This window comes from Nipponia nippon, unplaced genomic scaffold (assembly GCF_047370975.1).
Source record: "Nipponia nippon isolate SJK-2023a ecotype South Korea unplaced genomic scaffold, ASM4737097v1 scaffold_5, whole genome shotgun sequence".
Taxonomy (NCBI): domain Eukaryota; kingdom Metazoa; phylum Chordata; class Aves; order Pelecaniformes; family Threskiornithidae; genus Nipponia; species Nipponia nippon.
In genome coordinates, this window is record NW_028262369.1 from 17243909 (window position 1) to 17268557 (window position 24649).

The window sequence follows — 24649 nt, forward strand, 5'->3', positions numbered from 1 at the left end:
ACATCAGAGGATTAATTGATTGAAAAGCAGCTTGAACCTTCAGGCTGGAACCTGATTAGTAATTAGAGCTGGACGTCATCCCGCACACGGGGAAGACGGCGAGGGTGATGCCATGGGGCACGAGCCAGCGGCAGGGCAGGAGGGAGACGTGTGCTGGGTCCTGCGCTCCAGAGCAGACTTTACCCCCTTGGAGGAGGGAACTGGCATCCAGCAAAGCCCAGCTCAAAGTCTCCAGCCTCCATGAACCCGGTATCCAAACCTGGCGGGGCGAAGAGATCTCTGGGAGGCAGGGAAGGGTTGTAGCTTCCAGTCTTGCAGGCAGCTTCATGCAGGGAAACTATCGTGAGACACCACTAAAACTCATACCCCTTCTGACCAGAAAATCCTGCCAGCCCAGAAGGTACTAAGAACACACTATCAAACAAGCTAAAATCAGCTTCAGTTGGGCAAAAATGCTAACTAACTGGAGTGAAAAGGAAACCTTCCCCAAGGAAACTGTTGACCCTGGGAATGCCCAAAGGCCTCCAGTGCATCAGCAACCCCCTTTTGCATGGCAAAACCTGGAGTGACGGTAACAGATCCAGGATAAAAATCACACACCAACCTCAGGCCAACCCTTTGGGTTGCGAGACCACGCTGGATGCGAGACAGTGTGTGTCCACACCTCGGGTCACCAGGTCCACAGCTGGAGACAGAGACTCCAGATGAAATCTGCTCTCAGCTCTCTGGCCAGGGCTTTGTACCTGCATTCATGCCTGCCTTGCAAGCATCCCACCGCCAGCACACCCTCCCCACCATTGCATGCAAAACTGGGAAAATGGAGCAGAAAAGCAATCCCAGGGCAGATGCACCAGGGTGCCATCACCAGTGCTTTTTTTAAAAAAAAGAGGTTATTTCTCAGACACAGTGAATCAGTGCTTTATTTTCAGTATTGAATGAGGTACAAGACCTGCAGTGAGCTCCAGGCAATGAGCTGGCGCATTGCACTTTTTATCGGTGCCCTTGTAACGGCGGGATTGAAGCAAAATGCACGCAGAGAAAAGTCTCTGACGTGCCGTGAGCCCAGCCTCACCAAACCACTCACTAGAGCTGCACCACCAGACCCATGGGTCAGCAAAAGGTTTGCTGTCTTCAGAAATCCTTGCATATTGATTTCAGAGGAGGATTTGGTTTCTGGGACAGGGAGGGAAGGCCATGAATCAGATGCTGAATTAAGGAGAAATCGGTGTCACAGCCCTTCCGAGCGCAGAGGGAATGCAGGCGTGATTCCTAAAGCCTGAGTTGGGCAAAGTGCAGCCCGTGAGCCTGATCCTGGCCTCCCTTGCACCAGTGTAGAGCAAGGAGGAACCGTTAGTGCCACTGGGGTTTATAGCACAGTGATAAATCTGGTGTAAGGCCAAGCCAGAATCAAGCCCAGAGGACACTTGAAATCTAGAACTGTCTCTACTGTGTGCAAGATGGGTAGAGGGGTAAAATACCTGGATGCTGCCTAGCAGGATCATAAAATCATCCTTGCCCTAGCACCCTGGAAGGGTTTATATAGGGCAATTCATACCATGATCCCAGCCCAGAATAGCACCAGAGATTAACCCAGACTCTGACCTCAGCTAATCCAGCATTACTCCCTGGAAATGCCAGCGGAGTGACTCTGGATTGCATCAGTGCCACGTCAGAATCGGCCCCTCCTGGCTGTGGTCCGGAGAGCATCCTGGCTCAGCTGAACTCAGCAGCAAAACTGCCCCAGAGCTCAGCAGAGGCAGGACCGCAGGAAACGTGCTGCTTTTATGGACAAAACCGAAAGGACTCAGTAGTAGCTGCTACCTGCAGAGGCGAGGATGCTGGGGAGAACAGATGGTTGGGGAGGAGGCAAGGGTGGGTAAAATGAAGAGCTGTAGCCTTTGCATCACCCCAATTCATGTGAAACATCCTCGGGCACAGGTCATACAACCCACCACCTGGCAAGCACAGAGCTTCAGCAACCTCATTTTCCCCTTGCCTCCTCCGTGCTCCTCCCAGCACCCCGAACTGGAGCAGCCCTGAGGAGGGAACCAGCCTGGGGAAACCAGGAGCTTCTTTAGGGTTTCTCTTGCTCCCAGTGCCCCCTTGACTGGATGGTGCACCCCAAGGTGTGAACGCAGGATCAGCCCAAGAGCAGTGTGCCAAGTAAAGCAGCTCGCTTACTTCTCCTTCAGGTTCTCGTCGGCTTTGCCTAAAAGAGGGGGAGGAAAAGTCAGAGCTCTTGTTCCTTGCTCCAGAACCCCCAGCCCCTTTTATATGGTTATTTTGCTACGTGCAGCTAACATCTCACAACCATCGCAGTCCGGCAAGCAGGACAGCAAGTTGTGGCCAGGGTGCTGCCCTGAACTTGGCCTCCCAAAGCCTTTTTCTGACTCTGGGGAAGCAAACAGCATGATAACCACAACGGCAAGAAGCCCTGCCCTTCCCCACAGACCTGCTTCCTACCGGTAGGGCAGCTGCAATATTCAGAGTTCCCACCTGACTTCCACGAGGAGTAAACCAGCAAACTCTCCCAGCCCTGTTTATGCCACGGCAGGAGCTCCCTGCCCTCGCCTTGCACCACCAGCAGAAACCCCCCAACGCCCAGCCACCCCTCGGACACCTGCAGCCACATCCAGGAGCTCCAGCACGCTCTGCATTTCACCGTGGGAGGTCAGGGAGCCCCGCCGAGCTGCCAGCTGAGCAGACTGATGCATGTGAGATTTGTTCAGGATGCCAATGGCTCCTTGGCTTATCTGAACAGCCAGCTACGCCCCGCCAAAAGCAGTGCATCGCACACAGCGTGGCCTGGCTATCAGCAGCTTCCCCAAAAATAACTACGTGGGCTGAAACAGCTGCCAAGCCACAGTCTGTACCTTTTGGGACGAACTTCAGCGAGCTGCTGTATATTCAGAAACGGGACTGCCCCCTCTTCGGCCCATCGTTGAGGAATTCGTGGCCAAGCCCATTGCCACACTTGCCACAAGACACCTAGAAATGCAAGGAGAAGGTTCGACAGCAAGCAGTCTTTCTCAGCAGACAGGCTCATGAAAAAAAGCCTGTGGTTTTTTTTATTTTGCTGCTTCCCAAGGGTTTCAGAATCGGCACCTTTAAAGCCCCCGGCCAGTCCATGCACTTGGACACGCTGTCCTCGTGGACGGTCTCGGTGAAGGCTGGCCACGGGGACGAGTGCTCGTACTTCGCCCGGCTGGAGAACAGCTCATGGCCGCACTTGGCACAGACGTAGATGCCTGGGGAGGGCGGCAGAAGAGGGGTCAGTGCTGGGGGGCAGCCCCCCGGCCCCAGGCCGGCTCCCAGCAGCGATTGCCAGGGATCGGGCGGGGGGCAGCCGTGGGGACACATCAGCAGGGTGACATGGGACACTCGTGCTGGACTTTGCCCGCATGGGCCACTGCCAGCTGCTGCTGCTGCTGCTGCCAGACCCCCAGGGCCAGGGGGGCTTTTGGGACCCACATCCCCTATAGGGGCTCCTCTACAGGATGGGTCCCCTCCAAGCCAGCCCCTACAGAGGCCCCCCCCAGCCCCACCTTTGTAGGCAGCACCTCCCCTCCCCCCCCCGGCCCCACGGGGTGGATCCCCCAACAAGGAGCCCAGAGAGCGGACCCCCAGCCCGGTCCCCACGGGTGGAGGATGCCCCACAGGAAGGACACCCGCACCCCCGAACACCCCGGGGACCGCAGCCCCTGCGGGGGACACCCCCTGCCCCCCACCCCGGCCCCACGGAGGGGATCCCCCAGACCCCACGGGGAACGGACAGGCCCCTGGGGAAGCGCCCCCCCCAGCGCCCCCGGCCCCGCTCACCCGGCTGGAAGTGGTCCTTGAACACCTCGCCCCCGAAGAAGGAGCAGGACATGGCTGCGCCCGCCGCCCCGGCCCGGTTCCGCCCGCCCCGGCCCCGCCCCGCCCCGGCCCGCCTCCGCCGCGGCGCCTCCCCGCGGCCGGCAGGGGGCGCTGTGGGGCAGGCGGTACCGGGGGGGGGGGGTCCCGGTAGCCGGGGGGGTCCCAGCTCCGCCCCGCGCCCCCCCCCCCCCCGCCAAGGGAAAGCCCGGGCCGGGCCCCGCAGCCCCTGCCGAGGCCTCCCGGGTGAGCAGGGGGCGGTGGGGGCCGCCCCGCCGGGCTGCGGACGCCGGGGGTGGGTGCGGGGCGGTGCGGAGCTGCGCGGGGCGGGGCGGGGCGGGGCGGGGCGGAGCGGAGCGGAGCGGAGCGGGGACCCGGCACGGTCCTGCGGATGCTCCGGCACCGCCGGCTGGAGCGGGGTGAGCTCCAGCCCGGGCTCCAGCCCGGTCAGGCTTTCATCCACACCCGACACCGGGACCAGGGCGGACCCTCCGCCTCCAGCACTGGCTCTTCACCCCCGGCACCGGCACCGACCCTCCTCTCCCGGCACCGGTATCAGTCCGGGGATCCCGGCACCGGGACCGGCCGGCCTCCTTAAGCGCCGGCACCGTCTCTTCTTCCCCGGCACAGGGTCCGGTCCTTCCCCGGCACCGGGACTGACCCTCCTCCTCTCCCCCCCTTTCCCTGGCACCGGCACCGCTTCTCCCCCGGCACTGGGACCAGCCCGTCTCCCCGGCGGCATCGGGACTTCTCGTCCGTCTCCAGCACCAGGACCGACCCTTCCCCGGCTCACCGGGACCTCCCGCCTGGCCCAGGTACCGGCGCTGCGGGAGCCGGGAACCCGCGGGGAGGGGGCCGGGGCAGCCCCCCCGGCAGCGCTGCCCCGGGTGGGCAATGGAGGTAGGGCAGCTCTTGGGACAAACTGGGGGCTCCCCGCACCACGCACATGCCAGGGTCTCAGCGGATGGGGTGCGGGCACAGGCTCGGCGGGGACCACCCGTCCCACCACCCCAGGAGCGCAGAGTCAGGGGTCACCCGTGGGGACCTCCCCACGGAGGCCAGCACGGGGAGGTGATGCGGGGTCTGAGCTGTGTCCCTTCGTGGGGTGCATGGGGCTCCTGGAGAAGGAGGCAGCAGCCCGGCATGTGGCAAGGTAAGGGCTTTGAAGGTGAACTGCAGGCAGCCAGCTCCTTGGCAGGTTCCTGGACAGGATGAGCTGCGTGCAGCTTCCTTTTCCTTCCAAAAAAACAGGCACCACAAGTCTCTTCTTCCCTAGTTTTATCTGAGGACCCTTGGATGAGTCCTCATCCAGTGGGCTCTCATGGAAATTGCACCTTCCTTGGTGCAAGAGCAAAAATGCCAGTGCCCTTCGGACAGAAGCCGGGGACTGTCCGGAGGAGCCGGCCCTGCTGCCAGAGCCCTGCAGCCTGCAGCAAAGCGCTTGGACAGGTCCTTGCTCCCTAATGCCAACAGACGTGTCCATCAGCCAGGAGCTCACCCCAGGGCTGTGCCCAGCATGGAGACCCTCGCGTGGGGCCAGCACTGGCGGTGCTCCTGCCCTCTGGATGCTGCCAGTTTGAATTAGGTCAGGCTTTCATCTCCGGCATGCTGAGCTCCCCTCTCCAGCCCCAGGGACTGATGATTCGTGGCAGGCGCCCGGGCAGGGGGAGGAAGGGGCTCTCGCTGCAGTGCCGTGGGGCAGCAGGGAGCTGAGGGTGCGCCGTGTCACCACATGGAGAACGGGTGACATGCTGTTTTGAAAGCACCTTCCTTACGATCCACCAAGATCAGACGAGCAGGTTGTCAGGAAAGGCTCTAAATAGACTCCAGGGATGTGTACACCTTTGGGGTGCAGATTTTCAGCCAGTGGAAGGAGCCACAGTGGCCAGCAGGACCCCGTGTCTCAGCAGCATCATCCACCCAGGTGTCTGCTGCTAACCAGAAAGCCTTTTCAGAAGGCGAAGCTGTGCCTGTGCTAGTGAAAGAGATGGGCAAACCAGCCAGGTCCTTCCCCAGGGCTGTGTCCTGGTGAAATCAGGGCTGAGACCTCTCCTGTGAGCTGCAAGGGCCATGCTACGAGGGATGCAAAGGTCTTGGGATGGCCCAGGCTCCTTTTGCTCTCTGATGGCTGCCCTGAGTTAGTAGCTGCTTTCGGCATCAGCAGCAATCTCTGGGCAGGGAGGTGTGGGAGATGGGCAGAGGACGGGGACACCTGAGACACAGGGGCAAAGCAAAGTCCATAGCGGTGGAAAGGCTGAGCTCAACCCTGGGACAGCACAGGGTGGCAGGGAGGCTTTGGGAGTGGGTCACTGGAGGACCAGACGGGGTGCTGGGGCTGGGTGCTGGGGCTGGGTGCTGAGGCTGGCTGGCTCTGAGCATCCCAGCAGGCACAGCCACCCTGGAGCCGTTCCTGCAGCGCTGAAACCTGCCCAGCTCCTCACTCCCTCAGCTGCATGAAATCCGCTCCAGTATCCACCAGTAAACCCCCTGAGAAGGAGCAGTGTGATGTGGAAGTGGGAGCAGAAGACAGAGCTGGGATCCCATGCTGCCCTACCCATTGCCCGAGGTTATGTCTTGAGGTTGCAGTGAGACTTTCTTCAAAGCCCTATGCTCCTTAATCACAGGACAATGCAGAGACCTCTCCAGTTACAGTGCTAATAACCACAGCAATTTGGTTTCTGTAGCGGTATATTGTGGAGATGATTAGATGAGGGATTTCCAGCTCGTTTGGCTGGGCGATGAAAGCCTCCTCTGCGCCCAGGCAGAGCTGTGCCACCGTCCCTGCCAGCAGTGCCAGCCTTCCGCCCCCACCACCGGCACCTCTAATTAACGGGAGAGGGCTGCTGGAAATTAATTTTTCAATTAACTCTCCTTGATTTCACAACAAAAGCAAACACCAGTCAGGCAGTGCCCACCCGGGAGCGAGCGGCTCAGGGTACTGATGGGGCAGACCCTGGCATCGGGAAACTCTCTTTCCGAGTGGTTTGTAGGTATTGCACCCTGGGATGAGCTAGCACCGGGGTGCACCACACCATGGGGTGCACCGTGCTGTGCCGTGCCGTGCCGTGCTGTGGAGGCTCTTGCTGCCTTGAAGACACCAGCCCAGTTCAGGCTGCAGCTTGTCTCTGTGTCAGGTCAAGTCCAAGCCCTGAATTTGAAACAGAGTTGAGAGCAAGGAGCAGGCATTCAGAGCCTGGGTCCAGCAGAGAAGCTTGCTGATGTTTATGGCTTCAGTGTTTTCAGGAGCGGCAAGGGGGCTTGGCAGCCATTTGGGATCTTGTGTCCCTGCCCAGCTGGGGCACTCGCAGCTCTCAAGGTTCTGCAGAGGTGTGACCTTCCAGGGCCGCCTGTCCCAAGCACCAAGTCTGAAGCCGCTGCCATCCCCATCCATCCATCACCCAGCTGTGCCCACCCAGCTACCCCCAGCATTTGATGAAAATGCTTGCAAGGACCTTCATATTTGATTTATCCTATAAAGAGCAAAGAGAATCCCCCATCCTGTGCATCCCTGTGGTCACAGGCTGGGGATTAGCTTTGGGCTGGAAGGTGGGTTAGCACTGATACTGAGGAGCCAGCTCCAGGGGTACCTCTGGACTCTATTTACTCTCTGAACCCTGAGCCAGCAGCAAAGCCTTCACCGGGGCTGCTGCATGTGGACCCTCCATCTCAGGGTGCTGGTGGTCCAGCCGTGGCACCCAGCAGGGTCCATCCCCAGTGCTCCCCACCCTCCCGGCCACCCACACTCCCCAGAGGTGGCTGCATTTCAGCAGTGTATCTATAGCCCCCGCTGTACTTGATGTCCCTGCCAGATGAAAACTCCCATACAAACCCAGGCTATTATTATCTCCGTCTTCCACTGTGCTAATGGTCTCTCAGGAAACAGTCGTCTTTTTTTTTTTTTCTTTTTTTTTTTTTTAGCTTTTAAAACCCACGAATACCAGAGTGGTGGTAACGAAAAGCCAGGCACAGTGAAGTGGAGCTTCAGGCCCTCACCAAGCGCAGAGGAGCCGGCATCCCCCTAACCTGGGGGGGACAGGCAGCAGCAGCTGGGTAGGACCAGCTGAGGACCAGCCCCAAGGCTTTCTGGTAGGCACGGCTGAGGGCTGGGGAGGGCAACAGGCAGCACTGGGGGATACTGGGGGATGGTGTGGCATGGGGGCCACCAGGAAACCTGCGTGATGAGGGGCAAGTGGGGGTCCTGGCTGCCCCCCACCTGCCATGCTTGGGCAGGAGGTGTACAGGGCCCCGCAGTGTCGGGGAAGGGGTCCCTTCTAAGGCCCAGCTTTGCCACTCATTTTCCTCTGCTCGCTCCCTGTTTTGGTGTTTTGGTGCTTTGTGCGGTGCCCTGGACTGCTCCGTCTGCCGGGGGGTGCCAATGGTGCTGCCAGTGCCAGCAGCCCTGGCCACAGGCTGGATGGCACCATCCCCACAGCCAGGGTTTCTCCCAGGTGCTGGGTATCACTGGGGTGATCACCCACAGATTATTTGGGGTTAACAAGTGGCTCCTGTAAATCGGAAGCAAAGCAAAAGCCACAAAGCGTGAGATTATATAAAAGGTGCTGGAGGCAGCTGCGGCACAGCCTGTAATTAATTCGTGGCAGTGAAGTGCTTTGAAGATCCAGGGTGATGCAGATGCCGGTGTAAGGCAGCCCGAGGGGCAGCACCCACTGGTGGCAGGGTCCTGCTCAGCCCCAGCTCCCACGGGACAGTATCCCCGCTCCTGCCACAGGGATGCTGCGAGAGGAAGGGGGCAGTGGTGGAGCTCGAGCACCCCATAAACCTGCTGGGTGCTGGGCTCAGCCCCACAACAGCCCTGCAGAGCCCATCCTGCAGCCTCCATCCTCCCTCCCAAAAATCGGGAGCAGGGCCAGCCCCATTGCTTCGGCAGGAGTGCGGCAATGGAGGGATCACAGTGGCTGTTGGGGATGGGACGATACTTTGCTATGGCCAGGAACACCCTCAGGGCTATGGGAACTTTATATGTTAGGAAAACTTTTGTACCCCTAGAGTAAAGACAGAGATGACTTCCAGAGCATCCTCATGCTGAACTGGGGTCACAGCTTGGGCTTGTTTCTTTTCAGGTTTATGCAATGCATTAAGCAAGGCCCAAACCACTGTCAGTTAAGTGAGAAACATTTAGACGAGTCAGAGAGTCCTGCCCGCTGTCATTGCATCCCTCCTCACAGCCCCTGCACTTGCACTGGGACCAATGTAATGTCCTGATGTGGGAAAATCCCCCTTGTTTTGCTGCAGACCTGGCTCACGGCTCCGGGTTTTTGGAGGCCCCGTTGCTAATTGCCTGGCTGAGGTTTATCCTCGTTATACACGCAGTTCCCCGCGTGCTATCATTGAGCTCATCTTACCGTGGTGCCTTCTCTGTCCCATCCCTGCCAGGAAGCACAGGGAGAGCCACAAGCCTCCTGTCCATTGGCAGCCCTGTGGCCCCAAGGGCATCCCGAAATAGGGGTCACCCAGCCCGTGGTGATAAGGTCCCCAGGGACACCCCACTCCTGCTCGGCAGCTCGTGGTGATGCTGATGGGGAAGGCAGGACCGGGGCAGGGACATGCTGCGCCTCGAGGTGGCACAAAGCTGAGCTGCTTCCTCCCGTTCCCTCGGCAGCACCGTGCCATCAGCAATGCGAGCGATGGCAGACCAGGCTGCGGCGGCAGCAGATGCCTCTCCAACCCTGGCACCATCCCCGGGCTCACCTCGGCGCGGGGACACCGATGGGCTAACGCCCCATCCCACCAGCACCAGGGAGGATGGCGGTGGTCAGGACAGCTGTGGGCCTGTTTTTGCCATGGACAGTGACATGAAGCCTCCCTCCTCACCCCAGCCCGGGGGGATGCTCCTGGCTGACCTCCCACGGGCCCCCCAGCCCCGGCTGAGCCCAGCCAAGTCCCGCACAGCCCCGTCCTCCCCCAGCATCTCCCCATCAGAGAACCGCGCCGCCCTGCTCCGGCTGCGGGAGGCCAGGCTGGAGGACACCAAGAGGCGGCTGTCGGAGGCTGTGCAGGAGCCCCTCAGCCGGCTCAGCCGGCTCATGGCTGAGGAGAGCAGCCCCACGCCCCGGGGAAAGACAAGTGCCGGGGGGCAGGAGGTGGGGGGCCACAGGGCTGGGGGACGCCGGGCACAGGACTGGAGCCCCTGGGAGCCCACCCTGAACTGCCGCTACGAGATCTGCTCCTATGGGGACGTGATCCAGGTTGTGGAGGTGGCGCAGCGGGATGCCGAACCCCAGCTGCCACCCCCCGAGGAGCCACCATCGGCACGACCAGGGGCCATGGTGCCAGGCAGAGCCCTCGCCTCCATCGCCCTCCTTGCCTACGGCTACTTCGTCCTGCCACTGCCACCCTACGCTGCTGGCCTCTGCCTGGGGCTCATCTGTGGGCTGGTGCTGGGCTTCCTCGCCGTCCTCCTCCTCGTGCCGAAGCCTCCACCGGCAGCACGGGGACCACGGGGCCGTCTGCACCCTGAGCTGCTCCCAGGGGAGCCACGGGAAACCCACCGCCTCCAGGTAGGAGACGGGTGGTCCAGGATGGGGTGCTGGGTGGCAGCTGAAGGGGAGCCCAGGGTTCGAGGTGCAGCACTGAGGGGGTGCAGGCTGCTGTCCCATACAGCACAGGGGGAAGCAGCCGGCTCCCTCTCCTCCCACCCAGGGCTGGATGAACCAGCTGCACATCTACGACCCCGAGATTTTCCACCCCTCGCTCACGCACTCGGTGCTTGCCACACTGGATGGGGCCACCCTCAAGCTCTCCTACCCCAAGAGCAACATCCCACGCCGAGCCACCTTTGAGGAGGAAATCCTTGATGCCACCTTCATCAGCCACTGCTGCTATGACCTGACCAATGCCAAGGTGAGCCTGGCAGTGCCAAGGACCCTCCTGCGGGGAACCCCAACACCCCACGCCCTGGCCCAGCCTCACCACCACTCTCGGTGTTGCAGGTGTTCCTCTGCCCCCCCAGCCTGGCCCGAAAGCGGACGTGGAACCAGAAATACCCCATCTGCGTCCTCCTCCCTGACCCGGTGGAGGTGGAGTGCAGGAGCAGCGAGGAGCACAACACAGAGCTGCAGAGGGATGAAGGGACAAAGAAGGCGCCGGTGCCAGGGCAGGACATCCCGGGGGACTGCAGGGAGAGGTGCCTGTACCTCTTCGGGCGGACGGGGAGGGAGAAGGAGGAGTGGTACCAGCACCTCGTGCGAGCCTCCCACAGGACACCCTGCAGCAGCCACGGTGAAGCCAGGGCAGGTGAGAAGCAGCCATCATGGCCTCTGCTCCATGCCGGAACTGATCCGGGGTTGGAGCTGCACGTGTGCCAGGAGGACAAGCCCTTGGTAGGCAGCAGTGAGCATGGGGGGACATGAAGGAGCCCAGAGTATAGCCAAGAGCATTTGCAGCAGCAGAGAGAGCCTGGAGGATCCCCCTCACCAGCACAGAGTGGGTGGCATGTCACTGGCATCGCGGACAGGCAGCACATCACCGCATGTGCATTGTGGCACATCACCACGCGTGCATCACAGCCAGGTGGCCTGTCACTTCTTATGCTATCCTGACCCGCTCATGTCCCCACGTCCCCAGGCGTGGGACCAGCTCTGCAGAGCAGTGGCAGCAGCAGCGGGGGGAGTGCCGAGGACATCCCCTCTGCTGTCCCACCCAAGGACCTGGCAGGAAGCGTCCGACAGAAGATTTTCCTGGATTACAGCACCTACATGGCCCGATTTGTACCAGCGCAGGTGGGGGGCAGCCCAGACCAGAGCCCCTCTCACGGAGCACTGGGCAGGCCCCCGCCCACAAAGGTGAGTGGGACAAATCCAGCACTGGGAGCGGGACATGAATGCTGAGCAGAGGCTGATGGACCCTGCATGCTGCCTCTTCCAGTCCTGTGGTTTCTCTCTTCCTTCCCAGCGCCATGGTTTGAGCAGCAAAGCCATGGTGCAGGGGAGCGCCCAGCCAGCGGGTCCCACCACTCATGGGGCCACCTCACTCCAGGGGCTCGTGGCTTCTGTCCCTCCACAGCTTGGCGAGGACACGGCCGGGCGCAGCGAGGCGTGCATGGCCTGGATGAACGCGCTGGTGGGGCGCATCTTCTGGGACTTCCTCCGGGAGCGATACTGGGCTGAGCAGGTGTCCAACAAGATCCAGAAGAAGTTGAGCAAGATCAAGGTGAGAAGCAGGAGCATCACAGCACCTATGGGAGCCCCAATCCTGTTCCCGAGGCCCCACAGCGGGTTCCAGGCTGCAGTGACCATCCCCATGTGGTTTCCCTCCATCAGCTCCCATATTTCATGAATGAGCTGACGCTGACGGAGCTGGACATGGGCACATCCATCCCCTCCGTCCTCAGCGCCTCCAACCCTACTGTCAATGACCGAGGTAAGAGCCCCGCAGAGCAGCAGGGACCCCAGGGCTGGCTCCACGGCAGTTGTTATTGAGGTGCCAGCCCGGTCCCTGAAGCAGGGAGGTTTCAGCAGGCACACGAGCAGCCCTTGGCCCCTGCAGTGCTGACAGGGGCTCACCCCGTCCCTCTCTCTGGCAGGGCTCTGGGTGGACATGGAGGTCACCTACAGCGGCTCGTTGCAGATGACGCTTGAGACAAAGATGAACCTCTGCAAGCTGGGGAAGGAGAGCGCTGCAGAGGAGAGCGGTCCGGGAGAGGCAGGTGGAGAGGGGTAAGGAGACTGTGCATGGCTGGGTTTCATCCTCCTCCTCCTCCTCCTCTTGCCCAGTGAGGTGAGAGGGTGCTGGCCCCAGGGCACCCCCATGATGCTCCTCGGGGCCCGCAGGACCAGGCCACGGCTGATCCTGCTGGCAGACAGCGATGCGGAGTCATCCAGTGCCGGCTCGTCCGATGAGGAAGACATCGCTGCTGCAGAGCCCGCGGGAGCCCTGGGGGAGCGAGTCCCGCCGCCTGGCACTGAGGGGTAAGGGGCTATTTGGGGTCTGCGCCATGGGGTGTATGGGGAGATGCTGGGGGAGGCACGGTGCTATGTCAGCACAGGGGCTTGGGGCCGGTTTCCCCAGAAAGGTGCACACAGGCACCCCGGCACATCATGGCAGCCCTTCATAGGGGCCTCCTGTCCCTACGGGATGCTCTGGCAGACGGCTGGGGGATGCCGAAAACCAGCATGGCTCTGGGTCTCATCCTGCTGCTGAGCTGTGGCTCCACTCGCTTTAGCCACATCAGCGGCAACAGCACGAGCCGGAAGATCTTGCGCTTTGTGGATAAGATCGCCAAGTCCAAGTACTTCCAGAAGGCCACTGAAAATGAGTTCATCAAAAAGAAAATCGAGGAGGTTTCCAACACACCGCTGCTGCTGACGGTGGAGGTGCAGGAGCTGGCAGGCACCTTGGCTGTGAACATCCCCCCACCACCAACGGACCGTGTCTGGTACCAGCTCTCCTTCCTCCCATGCGGGGACACACGTGCATCCTCCTTCCAGCTCCCCTTGCTCCCTGCAGCTTGGCCAAGGAGCCAGCTCTGGGGCTTTGGGTTCATCGGGGGCACCAGCAAGCCAGGGCCGTTCTCCCAAAGGGACTCACAGACCTCAGACTCATTTCTCCTGGTCTCCACCCAGGCCAAGACAGGATCTGGGAACCCAGATCCTGCTGCAACCCAGCCACCTCCTCCCAGGAGGCAGGTCCCTAAAACCCAGCAGTGGGGCCACATGAGCTGTGCCACGTATTCCAGACGTGATGCTTTCTGCCTCTTTCCTTTTCCCTCGCAGGTACAGCTTCCGAGTCCCACCCCAGCTGGAGCTGAAGGTGCGCCCAAAGCTGGGCGAGCGGGAGGTGACATTCCTCCATGTCACCGAGTGGATCGAGAAGAAGCTGCAGCACGAATTTCAGGTGCCTGGTCTGTTAAAGGGCTCAGCAAACCCTGCTGAAGCATGGGCATTGCTGTGATCAGGGATAACCAGACCTCAGTTTGGGCCAGGGATATCTCTACAAAAAGCCAACATCTGGTCTGGTCTGGCCAGCTTTGGACAGTCAAGAAACACAACCTAAGCAACCAGCTCCGAGGGCTGGGGCTCTGAGCACTAGAGTGCCTGAGGAAAAGCGGTTTCCTCTCAGTATGTGCAGCCTTGCCCCAAGCAGGGGGGATTAGGAGTGCCAGCAAGTTTGGGAGATTTACCATCACAAGGTCAGCCATCTCCCATCACAAAGTACCTGCTGGTTTGTTTTCAGCCTCTCACGTTTGAGACCTCTGGTCAAAGAGCAGAAATGTCCCCACAGATATTTAGGTACCCAAATCCCCCCAAAGAGCTGCCCATTTGAATGGCTTCAAAGTGCTGGTCCCTCCCCTCTGCCATGACCACCCTTGAAGCCATACATACAGGTAAGCAGGGCAAAGAAAAACTGCTCCTGCTTGTCCCCATCCTGAGATATCCAGAGCTGGTAATCCTCTAGAGCCAGGCACAGTCAGCTGCTGACAAGGGGATGGGAGCCCAGGGTCTTCTGTTCACAGCCCTGGTCTCTGACCCAAGTGTGGCTCCTTCCAAGGCCACTTCCCGGCAGATGTGTCACCGATCAGGTAGTGGCATTCAAAATCACTTACTTGTTATTCTGGATTCCTCTTTTCAGAAAATTTTGGTGATGCCAAACATGGACGATCTCGTCCTTCCCATCATGCGCTCTGGCCTGGATCCTCAGCCACCCACTGCGGGGCTGCCCAGGGACCTACCAGCCAAGGGAGAGAAGAGGCTCTGAAGCGCAGCCCCACAGGCAGGGCAGAGACACTGCGCAGAGCTCAGGGACCTCGCTGGGACACGGAGCCAGCCAGGGCCTGGCCACTGACTGCATCCAGGGCTATGCTGTGGGATCTGAGCTTCTCGGTTCATCTCCTCCTCAGCACTTTTGTAGATGAGCCTCCTTAAATACTGCAAGCACACATTCAGAGCAGAAGCAGACCCAGGGCAAGGGGTTTGCTGGACACCCAAGAACTTCATGCACCTCCTACCAGGACTCCTGGTCAAGGGGGCAGCTCTAGACCAGCAGAGGGCTGGGCTTTCCACTGTCTGGTTCCCAAAGAGGGTGCAGGACGCCCAGACCGGTTCTGCACTGAAGGACTTGTGATCCAAGACATCACAGCTCCAAGACACATCACACCCTCCCCGCAGGCAGCTGGACTGCAAGGAGAACATGGGTGGGAAATGAATCCAAAATCTGAATAAATCCATCAATGCCCAGTCTTACCTAGCAGCCATCTTATTGTACACCAGTTCCCACGTCTGCTGAGGATGCCGGCCAGGATCATGGGGCTTTGTGCAGAGAGAAGTCCACAGGTCATACTTTCAGCTCAGCAAAAGGAGGGCCTGGGGGTGTGTGTGTGAGAGGAGGCGAGGGGAGAGATGGTCAGTGAGACTGGGCAGAGGCAAGTAATGTGGAGGCCCTGTATTCCCAGCGGAAACGGGGGCAGAAGTGCTGGTACCTCTGCTCTCCTCTGGAAGAGAGGAAGGGGAGTCTTCACCGTGGTTTGGGTGAGTGCAGGCAGCAGGGAAAAATTCACTGGGCAAGGAAAAGGGAGGATCCAGAGGACAGAGCAGACACTTGGCTGTCCCAGTTAGTCCCTGTCCATATGGGCCAGTCCCAAGTGCTACCTGTCCCATCCCCACCTGCTGAGGAACCCCGAGGACACACTGCTGCCCACAGGCAGCACTGAATACAAGCAAGACACCCCTCCAGCAGGAAGACAGGCACAGGCATGGCTTGAAGCCTTTTTATTGAAGGTGCCCAGTTAGGCAGACTTGCATATTTCAGTCCTTACAGCTCTTCCTGCCCTCCTGGCTTCCCTTTCACCAAGTGTTTCTTCTGAGGGCCCTGGAAGAGAGCAGAGAGGAGAGGTCTCAGTGTTAGTGGCAGACAAACCTGGCCTACGAGGCTGCACCTGAGCTGTGTGGAGCAGAACTGCAGCTCTGGCCCCTTTCTGCTGTGCAAGGCTGCTCCTGGTCTCTGCTCTCCAGCTGGGAGCTCTGTGCCACCATTCCCCAGCCACCTCCGGAGCCTCCCTAGCCCTGCAGGAATCAGGAGCGGAACATCATTGCACTTGCACAAAGGGTTTGTTTATCTGGCCAGCGCAAAAGCAGCCAGAGAGCGGCAATGAGTGCCCTGCTCCGAGCCAGGCAGGCTGGCCTGCAGTCAGGGGACGTGGAGCGGAGCGGTAACTGTGCTGATGAATGCCACCCGGAGCCCACCGTGGTAGAGTGGCTGCTGAGCTGCTGTATGAGCCCTGCAGGAGGAAAGGCCTCCCACAGCCAAAGGCACAGATTCTCACCAGCCAACTCAACAGAGCCGTAGGGGTTTCCACCAGCTAAGAAATGGGGTTGTCCCAGACCAAGCCCTATGGGAGCAGATGGCAAAAATTACTTATGTGCCTCTACTTCCATCCAAATGTAAAGTTTTACCACATTATATGTGAGGGAAACTCTCACCCCACAGTAGAAAATGGCAAAGAAAACACCTGCAACTGGGTAAAACCACCTGCTGTCACTAAGGTCCACGTCACAGCTACTCAGGACTTGCAGCGACAGCAAGAGCAGAACACGGAACAAGCTCCTAACACTGAGATAAAGGAAAACAGCTTAACCTCTAAAGAGCTCTGCAGAGGCGCTGCATAGCCAATCCCCCTTCCTGGGGCTAAGGAGGCTTAGCCAGTTTCACATGGGATTTCTAGCTGACAGGCCAGATCCAGACATGGTTTACGCCTGTGTGGTATCCAGGCAGTTGTTTCTTTCATTTCTGCTAGCTGAAGGTCTGGCTTACTTAATGTTTCCTCAATTTCATATTCAGAGTTACGCACCAGCCTGGTGTAGGTTGCAAAATGGTTCAAGAAACTCTGCTTGTTTTGGATTTATTTAAATTTTTTTTTTGCCCTGGGTTTAAGAAAAATATACTGCTTGGCCTTTTTGAAAGCTTCCTGACAAAAGAATTGCAAATTTGTGTCTGAATTTGACCCAACCTTTTCCTCTTAAGAACATTAAAGTTATAAATCATTCCAAACAAATCAAAGAAGTGCACAATTACGGGTGAAAGGGACCATATGTCCAAGGCAGTGCCTGCCAAGTTAACTGCTTGTTTAAAACATCCCGTGGTGAATGGAAACTGGTTGCCCATATGGTGAATTATTTGCTAGTTGGGTTGTCTTGGATCACTCACACAACCATCATGTTCTTCCTTAGCATAATATCTGCTGTGTGAATTGAATTCATGCCTGTTTTTTATGCAAGACGGTCCTGATCACTCATTTGGCTGTTGTTATATCGAGAAGCAGATGCTTGGTTGGGTTCAATCAGTTGCTTTAGCCCCAGCTGCGAGCATGGTCTGGGAGCTGGAGCCAGCACAGAGCATAACTCACCATGAAAGCCCGCTTCTCCTGAGCTGTCTGGAAGCAGCCATGGCCAAACTTGGAAGTGGTGTCAATAAATTTGAGTTCAATGGCTTCCTGAGCCCGGCGGCTTGTATGCACCAGAAGGGACTGGAAAAGAATCATAGAATCATAGAATCATAGAATCGTTAAGGTTGGAAAAGACCCTTAAGATCATTGAGTCCAACCGTAACCTAGCACTGCCAAGTCCACCACTAAACTATGTCCTTGAACACCACGTCTACCCTTCTTTTAAATACTTCCAGGGATGGAGACTCAACCACTTCCCTGGGCAGCCTGATCCAGTGCCTGACTACCCTTTTGGTGAAGAAGTTTTTCCTAATATCCAACCTAAGAGTCACAATGCATGAGGCTTATCGTTACAGAAAATCTGGACAACTGCTCTGATGGAAGCAGGGTTGAAATATCCTAGGTGCGTGTGCTGAACAAATATCTCCACGAAAATCTGCCTTCTCAGAGAAACCCGGTGCTCAGGAGGCAGGTGATGCCTTGGATTGCAGAGCAGCATTAAAATGAGCCTACTCTTCACTTAGCATTTCATTTGCTCACAATCTGTTTATGGCCAAGGTCTGCATTTCTGGGGCCCCCATCACAGCTCTCAAAGGCTTGCAGCTTCTGTCTCCAGAGAGAGTACATCTGCCTGCACACTGCCACAAACCATCTAGCTGTGAATGGTCTCACTGAGCACCACACTTATGTGCCACATGCCCTCTGCAACACAGCATCAGGGACCTGACCAGTCTCCCTGCCCAGCATTTGGAGGCAGTGGCATTCTCCATGTGGTGAATCTGTTCATGTAGAGCTACAGCCCATCCCTCTCCAGTGCCGGCTGCGCTCTCACCTTACGGAGGGTGAGCACACGCTTCTTCGTGCCCACGACGCAGCCTTTCAGCATGAGGAAGTCGTTGTTGACCTCCCCATAGTGAGGAAAGCCGCCCTGTGGGGAGAGGCAGAGAGAGGGTTGGCAGGCAGGAGAGCTGGATGGGAGCAGACGTGTCCACAGGTGGCATTTTCTAGGGAAGGAGAAGGTAGTGACTGACAGCCCTTCCAGCTAACAACACTCTGCATCCTTCAGGTTGCCTGCTCAGGACCACCAGAGCATGTCAGCCCCACTGACTGCATGATCCCAGCTAAGCAGCACCCCATAAGAGCTGGGGAACCAGCAACCCTGCTTCCTTCTCTGAAGGATGTGGGTGAACAGAGAGCAGAGCTAGCTAGACTCCCAAGTTAACAGTTTTTAATAAGCAAAAGTGCATTTTTAAACCAAGTAACAAACGTTTATCTGTCAAGTATCAGATTTTTAATGTCATTTATACTTCTTTTTCTTTTTAAACAAAGTTCTCAGTCCCTGCCCAAGTTATCAGCTAAAAGTTATATGTTTGGGTCTGCCAAAAAAACACCTCACAGAGATGGTTTTCCATGTCCAAAACATGAGGAAAGGCATCACTGCATTTCTTTCAGTGAACTTCATTCAAATCATTTCTCATGCAGCTGTCTCCAGCCAAGGAATTACTTCCCTGGCTAGGATTCCTGTAGCCAGGGCCAGTCACAGCCCTATTACCCCCTCAGCCCTTACCAGAGGCGTAATGGTCTTCTCTGTGACATCGTAGTGCGTCGAGGCATTGTTCTTCACCACTTTGCCATCCTCCACGTGAATCCCGTGGCCAATGCGATAAATCTAGGAACAGAAAGGAAACTGAGACGGCGACTTTCCCACCCCCTCAGTGAGGGTTGTCACAGGGACGATGCAGTTTTCACCAAGATGTGCCCCCTGTGATGTGTCCCTTGAGCAGGGAACAAGGGAACGGGGAACAATAGGGAAAGGCATGGAGAACAACAGCACTGCAGATCTCTAGGGAAACATCTGAGAAGCTGGGGGGAACAGAGGCCACATTGCAAAGGATGGTGACAGCATGGGAGGAAGGAAGCAGGAGGGCGCAGTGGTGCTCTGAGGGACCCCATCTGGGCCATACCTTCTTGTTGAGCTCCGTGCGGTGGTGGTAGCCCTTCTGGCCAGCCCGAGCAATGGAGTAGCCAACCCGGGCCGGGTGCCAGGCTCCGATGCAGGCAACTTTGCGCAAGCCCTTGTGTGTCTTTCTGGGGAGCTTCTTGGTGTGCCAACGGCTTGTCACCCCTGGAAGTGTGACCGGACAGGGTGGTGAGAACATCTGGGAGATTCAGGGCTGGTGTCTGAGTGCTGGGGAGGGGAGAGTCTCATCATTCTTCTGCAGTTCTCGGAAGACACCGTGTTGGAAGGAGACCAAGAGCTGTCACCACCATGAGAGGCCAGAGCACAGAACTGTTCTCACTTCCCATGGATTCGATCAGACTGTGATATGTTCCTGCTGAGCACATCCACACACATGCACAGAAACACCCACACCTCCACACACGTGGGGTTTGTGAGAAGAGCAATGGCTTTACGTACTCACAATGCCTCTGAGCCTCCTGGGAGGACTCTGGGCACAGTAGAAAACATGGCCTTTACTGAGATTAAGGAAACCAAGCTCTGCTACAATGGAACTGCATGTCCTGGTTGAGGTTCAGAGGCTCTTTGCCACTCCCTGTGTGTAATAAGTTGGTGGGTTCTCAGCACGGCTAATACTCCCCTCCCTCAACACCACCTTATGGGCAGCGTCATATGAGAAGGACAGAACCAAGCCCCTGGAAAAGGTCTCCTTGCTCCTTGCTCCGTACCTTTCATCCCATGCCCCTTGGTCACGCCAATGACATCAATCATCTCGTTCTGACTGAAGACATTGTGCACAGAGACCTGCTTCTCCAGCCTCTCGCGGACCCAGTCAACCTTGTCAGCCACTGTCCCACCATTCAGCTGGATCTCCATCACGTGGGCCTTCTTCTGCCGCAGCGGCAACAGCTTCATCTGCATTAGACAGTGCATTAGGACAAAATGTTTCCCCTCACCTCCCAGGCATGAGCATGAGGGCAGGGCCGCATCACCCACCACTTGTGAGGGGCACAGAGGGTGAGCAGGGCCAGCTCTTCACCACCTCTCTCTGTCACACTGGCAACCCTTTCATAACAGCCAGTGACCTGGGTCAGCACGCCCACATGTCTCTTGGACTCAACTCCTTGTCCCTGAGCCCAACTATCCCATCTCCCAGCGCTCCCATTCCAGGCAGGAGCTGACGCACACCTTCTCTCCAGGGAGCACAGGAGCAGGCCAGCCTCGTCCTACCCCAAGAGTTAAGCACAGTAGTAACAGCCATCGTAAATGCCCCAGAGGAGCCCATCACCAGAGCACTGTCGGAGGCTGAACACTGCAACCAGACAGGATGCAGCTCTGTGCTCCAAGCCAGAGTCAGCGCCTTTCCTTTGGTCAAGCTCTGCTTCTGCTTCCAGACTGAGCAGTTATTTCTAGTTCCCACCAAGAGGTGCCTCCGCTCTCTCCCAGTCCCAGCTCCCTGTGCAAAGCCCCTGCCAAATTGCCACACTGGGACTTTGAGGGTCTGTGCCAGCCACAAGTGAAGCCTTGAGCCAGCTTAGCTCTGCCCCAGACTCCAAAGCAGCCGTTAACTCCAGGGATCAGCATGGAAATAGGCCCTGTGTATCCAGCAATCAGCATCTGGCAAAACTGTGCCTGCCTGTGGGTTATTTTTGCCCAAACATTTGACACCAGTTGCTAATTTGAGGTGATCATGGGGCCTAAGGTCCCTTGCTGACACAGGGCTCACCACCTGCTGAGGCTCTGCCCAAAGTCTGCTCTCATCCACGGCGTGTGTGGGCTCCCCAGTGTGCCCCAGCCACAGCCCCCTCGGGCAATCGCCCAGCAGGGAGCTCTGCTGAGCCTGGCTCAAAGGGACCGGGCTGGTGTCAGGAGGCAGCCAGAAAAGTCAGCCAGCACCTCCCATCACCTGCACACCCTGTCCCACACTCTCTGACCAGCGTCTGCCTGCTCAGCCTCCTGTGACCCCACCATGACACCCCCGTGATCCCGGCTCCCAGGCCCTCACCACGCTCCAGGGCTGAGGAAGACCCTGAGCCCCCCTTGCCCACCCCCCGGGGTGTGGCTCTGACCTGGGTGTGCACAATGACACGGATGACTTTGCAGTACTTTTTCATAGCTGCAAAATCCTTCTCCAGCTGCCTTTTGCCATCCTCATCCTGCCATTTTTTGCAGTACTTGGTGAACGCCTTCTTCTTGCTCTTGTGCCTACGACAGAAGTGTTTAACATCCAGCAGAGCTGAATGGTGAAGTGCTTCTGAACTTTGCTGTGCCCTGAGACGGTGCAGCGTGGGGGGACAGATCACCTAGCCAAGCACTTCCCTCGAGGCACAAGGTACCTGTGGATACCTGAACCTCGCCTGGCTGCCAAGGCCATGACACAAGGCTGTGAGGTGGGAAGAGGAAAGTGAATAATGAGCTGCAAAAAAGGGCTGGTAATTCAAACCTTTTTGCATGAGGAATCCAGTTGTCTCCCACTGACTGGCTCAGTGCCATCAAAATACAAGCACAAAATCATAGCTAAGTGGAGAAAGGAGAAAACAGACTCCGACAGGGATCAGAGGCATGTGGTGGGTGGATCTCAACGGCACTTTTGCAGGAGACACGATTCCTACAGTTATGAAATTCATGTTTCAATTTTCCTCTCTGCTGGTGTGGGACTTGGGGTGTTGATGTTTACAAGGGCCAAGGGTCACATTCTGCATCAGTTTTCTCCCTGACAAATCTGGTTTTACTCCCTTCATTTGGTGCCTCAGCTCAAGTATTCCAGTTTAATGGAGAGTAGATGAGCCTGACCTCCACAAAGGAAAACGAACCTGCAGCACGCACTGCCATATGATATCGTGGAGAGAGCTAACTTAGTTCAACTATTAGAATAAATTTACACATGCGTATGCTGATTCCCAGCACCAAGCTGTTTGCAGTATTTCTGTGCATGACTAAATAAATAGCAGTTTCACTCCACCTTAGAGCCAGCCACCAGTAGCTGAGCTGTTTGCAATGGCTGGGCATCATGAAAAGCCTGCGGGGAAGACCTGCGAGGGATGCCCCACTCCCCCAGGGACCCTCCCCAGCCACAGAGGCACGTACCAGTTCTTGTAGAAGCGCCGTCGACACTCATCGCTGATGTGCTCAGCGAAAACAGTCTTGAAATTCCTCAAGCCCTTTGGTGTTTCTATGTACCCCACAACCCCCACCACCACCATCGGGGGTGTCTCAACGATGGTCACGGCCTCCACCTCCTCCCTCTTGGAGATCTCTGCAAGATAGCAAAGGGAAATGGTGCTCAGCATCATCTAGGATCAGATCATTCCCTGGAGCCATTGCCATTACAGCAAGCAAGCAACGTGCTGAGGGCAAGGTCACACTCTGTTCTCACAGCCAGCCTCAGTCCTTCCATCTCCCACCTGTTGGAGAACCACGCAGGGTTTGATCCCCAGACACTGAACAGATTAGATGTGGTGGCCCAGCACACTTTAACCCATCTACCCCAGGCTGGGGGAAGCAGTACATCGGATGATTCTTGCCCTGGAGTTTGGCTCCAGTCCTGTGGGCATCCCAGAGGGTAACATTATACACTTCCCCAGCAAGATGGTTCAAGCCCAGGATTTGTCAGGTAGTTACCCTGCAGGGTCCTTCTGCCAGCAGGATCCAACAAACCACCAGTCACCATACTGGTGTGAGGACTTCACAGGAACCCCCAGACTCAGCTCACACTGGCCGTGAGGTGGCCTTTGGCCATCCAAGATCTGGACGGCATTACAGAGGATAGCCTGGAAGCTATGTGCTCCACCACCCACTCCCAGGAGCAGCCTTTCCCACCACTAGTCTATTCCCTCATTTCCCTCCTGGATGTGGCTCCCCGCTTCCATCAGCCAAGTCTTACTGAGCCCAGGCCTGTGCACCTCCCGCACAGTGTGTGTCATGCCAGCTTTGTAGCCCAGGAAAGCCGTCAGGTGGACTGGTTTGCTGGGATCATCCTTAGGCCATGTCTTCACCTTCCCTCGGTGGCGACGGCTTCTCTTGTGGGGGAGGAAGCCCAGGTGGCCATGCCTGGGAGCAGAGAACTTGCGGTGGGACTGCAGAGAGGAAGAACAAAAAAGATCAGCTTCACTTTCAGGTCCCAGAAGATGCTGGGACCCAAAGCACAGTAGGAAATCTCCCCTTTAACATCAGTGAATGCTAGAGGGATTCTGGGCTCTTCCTCGATTCTAACACGACAAAAAGAACTCATAACAGGATGGGATTTTGTTCAAGCTTCCATCATGTGCATGGAAGAATTTAGTAACTTTCTGGACAAGTGATGCCGATTAAATAAAAAATCTTGAACATAATCTCCCTCCTTCTGCTTGAGGACTTTGAAGGAGAAATATGTTGTTTAATAGGTCTGCCCTTCTGTGATGGTAATTAGAATGACTTGTTTTATATTCTGCAGCACCAAAAGGGCCTGCTCAGAATTCATGGGCTTTGTGTCGTCAAGGCAAATGGCACCAAACAAGCACAGCTAACGATCAGAAGAAACGGGAAAGGATGCCCAAAGGAATCAGTAATAAGAACAGGCACAGGTTAAATATGCACCTTGAAAACCAAATTAGAAGAGCTAAATATATAAACCCCAATTGCAAGGTCATGCTGAGCCAGGCAGAGAAAAGCAACAGCGCTTTAAGAGACATGGACAACTTCTCACACAATTGGCTTCCAGGCAGGGGAACTGGGGGTCAGCCCAAGCAGCGAAGAGTTAGTTCTACATCCACTGCAACTCCCGCCCTTGCTGAGAGCCACCGCGGCACCTGGTCACGCTTTCCACCAAGCTTATTTTCCAGCCCAAGTGGAGCTCTGTTGAGTTCGACCCCATTTCGGCTGCGCTAGCGTCGCTGGTAGCCCAGCCCTGCTCGCTGTCCCTCTCCACACAATCGAAAGGTAGCAGTGCCGAGCTTTACAAACCATGGGACGTCTTCAGCCCAGGTCAGCCGCAGAAAGAGGCTCTCAGTAAGTGCCTCCCCAGCCTAATACTTAAGATGGTTATCAGTCTGAAGACACAAATTTAGCTACTAGCTTCACACGCCGCTATATTCATTTCATACCCGGCCAAGCTGGCAGGTTGGACGTAACAGTTGCGGTGTGATAAAGGTCAATTGCCGGTGTCTCAGTTTACACCTCTGCCCCCTAAACAACTTGGACGTGGATGGCAGGAATTAGGATTGCTTCCTAATGGGGTACCACACACCCAGAGCTGCCAACGCCCGCACCAGGCACCCCCAGCTCGGTGCAGCCGGCTGCTCTGGGTAGAGACAGACTAAAAATCCCTCCGTCAGCCCAGGAAAGAAAGACTCTGGGATTCTGACTGGAAAACAGATGGAGGCGGTAGATCTGGCTGTGAGGGCGGGCCCTGCCGCTCCCCCGGGCCGGGCCGCACACGGACTACACCTCCCAGCATGCAC

At 57.2% G+C, this 24649-nt stretch overlaps 3 protein-coding genes across 11 annotated transcripts; 1 reads left to right on the forward strand and 2 right to left on the reverse strand.

Annotated features, from left to right (window-relative positions):
• Positions 1 to 902: 902 nt before the first annotated feature.
• Positions 903 to 3976, reverse strand: MSRB1 (methionine sulfoxide reductase B1). The gene is made up of 4 exons (XM_087734696.1): positions 3820 to 3976; positions 3106 to 3248; positions 2874 to 2988; positions 903 to 2209 (listed from the first exon to the last, which is right to left on the reverse strand). Exons 1-4 carry the CDS (start codon positions 3869 to 3871, stop codon positions 2178 to 2180), a joined length of 342 nt encoding a protein of 113 aa, XP_087590822.1. The 5' UTR covers positions 3872 to 3976; the 3' UTR covers positions 903 to 2177.
• A 236-nt stretch (positions 3977 to 4212) lies between these two features.
• On the forward strand, positions 4213 to 14975 carry LOC104015256 (testis-expressed protein 2). 3 transcript variants are annotated; one of them, XM_087734686.1, is made up of 13 exons: positions 4213 to 4670; positions 7774 to 7941; positions 9476 to 10373; positions 10516 to 10716; positions 10806 to 11109; positions 11440 to 11657; positions 11851 to 12024; positions 12135 to 12234; positions 12398 to 12530; positions 12645 to 12782; positions 13037 to 13249; positions 13587 to 13707; positions 14443 to 14975. In XM_087734686.1, exons 3-13 carry the CDS (start codon positions 9492 to 9494, stop codon positions 14566 to 14568), a joined length of 2610 nt encoding a protein of 869 aa, XP_087590812.1. In that variant the 5' UTR covers positions 4213 to 4670; positions 7774 to 7941; positions 9476 to 9491; the 3' UTR covers positions 14569 to 14975. The 3 variants fall into 3 exon arrangements, with proteins under 3 accessions (XP_087590812.1, XP_087590814.1, XP_087590815.1); XM_087734688.1 differs by having other exon boundaries at positions 11878 to 12024; positions 14443 to 14973; XM_087734689.1 differs by lacking the exon at positions 13037 to 13249.
• Positions 14976 to 15167: 192 nt separating this feature from the next.
• RPL3L (ribosomal protein L3 like) lies at positions 15168 to 24486 on the reverse strand. Of its 7 annotated transcripts, none has more exons than XM_087734692.1 (10): positions 24293 to 24486; positions 22616 to 23287; positions 22299 to 22467; positions 21281 to 21416; positions 19940 to 20126; positions 19216 to 19376; positions 18819 to 18920; positions 18084 to 18179; positions 17213 to 17332; positions 15168 to 15678 (listed from the first exon to the last, which is right to left on the reverse strand). In XM_087734692.1, exons 2-10 carry the CDS (start codon positions 22719 to 22721, stop codon positions 15622 to 15624), a joined length of 1134 nt encoding a protein of 377 aa, XP_087590818.1. In that variant the 5' UTR covers positions 22722 to 23287; positions 24293 to 24486; the 3' UTR covers positions 15168 to 15621. The 7 variants fall into 7 exon arrangements, 6 of the variants coding, with proteins under 6 accessions (XP_087590818.1, XP_009466119.1, XP_087590817.1 ...); XM_009467844.2 differs by having other exon boundaries at positions 23095 to 23287; positions 24153 to 24486; XM_087734691.1 differs by having other exon boundaries at positions 23896 to 24486.
• Positions 24487 to 24649: the final 163 nt, after the last annotated feature.

Bases quoted from the DNA above. Each gene is read 5' to 3' on its own strand.
- LOC104015256 (XM_087734686.1), top strand. From the start codon at position 9,492: ATGCGAGCGATGGCAGACCAGGCTGCGGCGGCAGCAGATGCCTCTCCA. The intron at 10,374-10,515 runs GTAGGAGACGGG...CCTCCCACCCAG, and splicing joins GGGAAACCCACCGCCTCCAG to GGCTGGATGAACCAGCTGCA. The intron at 12,235-12,397 runs GTAAGAGCCCCG...TCTCTCTGGCAG, and splicing joins CCCTACTGTCAATGACCGAG to GGCTCTGGGTGGACATGGAG.
- RPL3L (XM_009467844.2), bottom strand. The intron at 20,127-21,280 runs GTCAGAGCCACA...TGTCTAATGCAG, and splicing joins GTGTCATTGTGCACACCCAG to ATGAAGCTGTTGCCGCTGCG. The intron at 17,333-18,083 runs GTGAGAGCGCAG...ATTCTTTTCCAG, and splicing joins GTGTGCTCACCCTCCGTAAG to TCCCTTCTGGTGCATACAAG.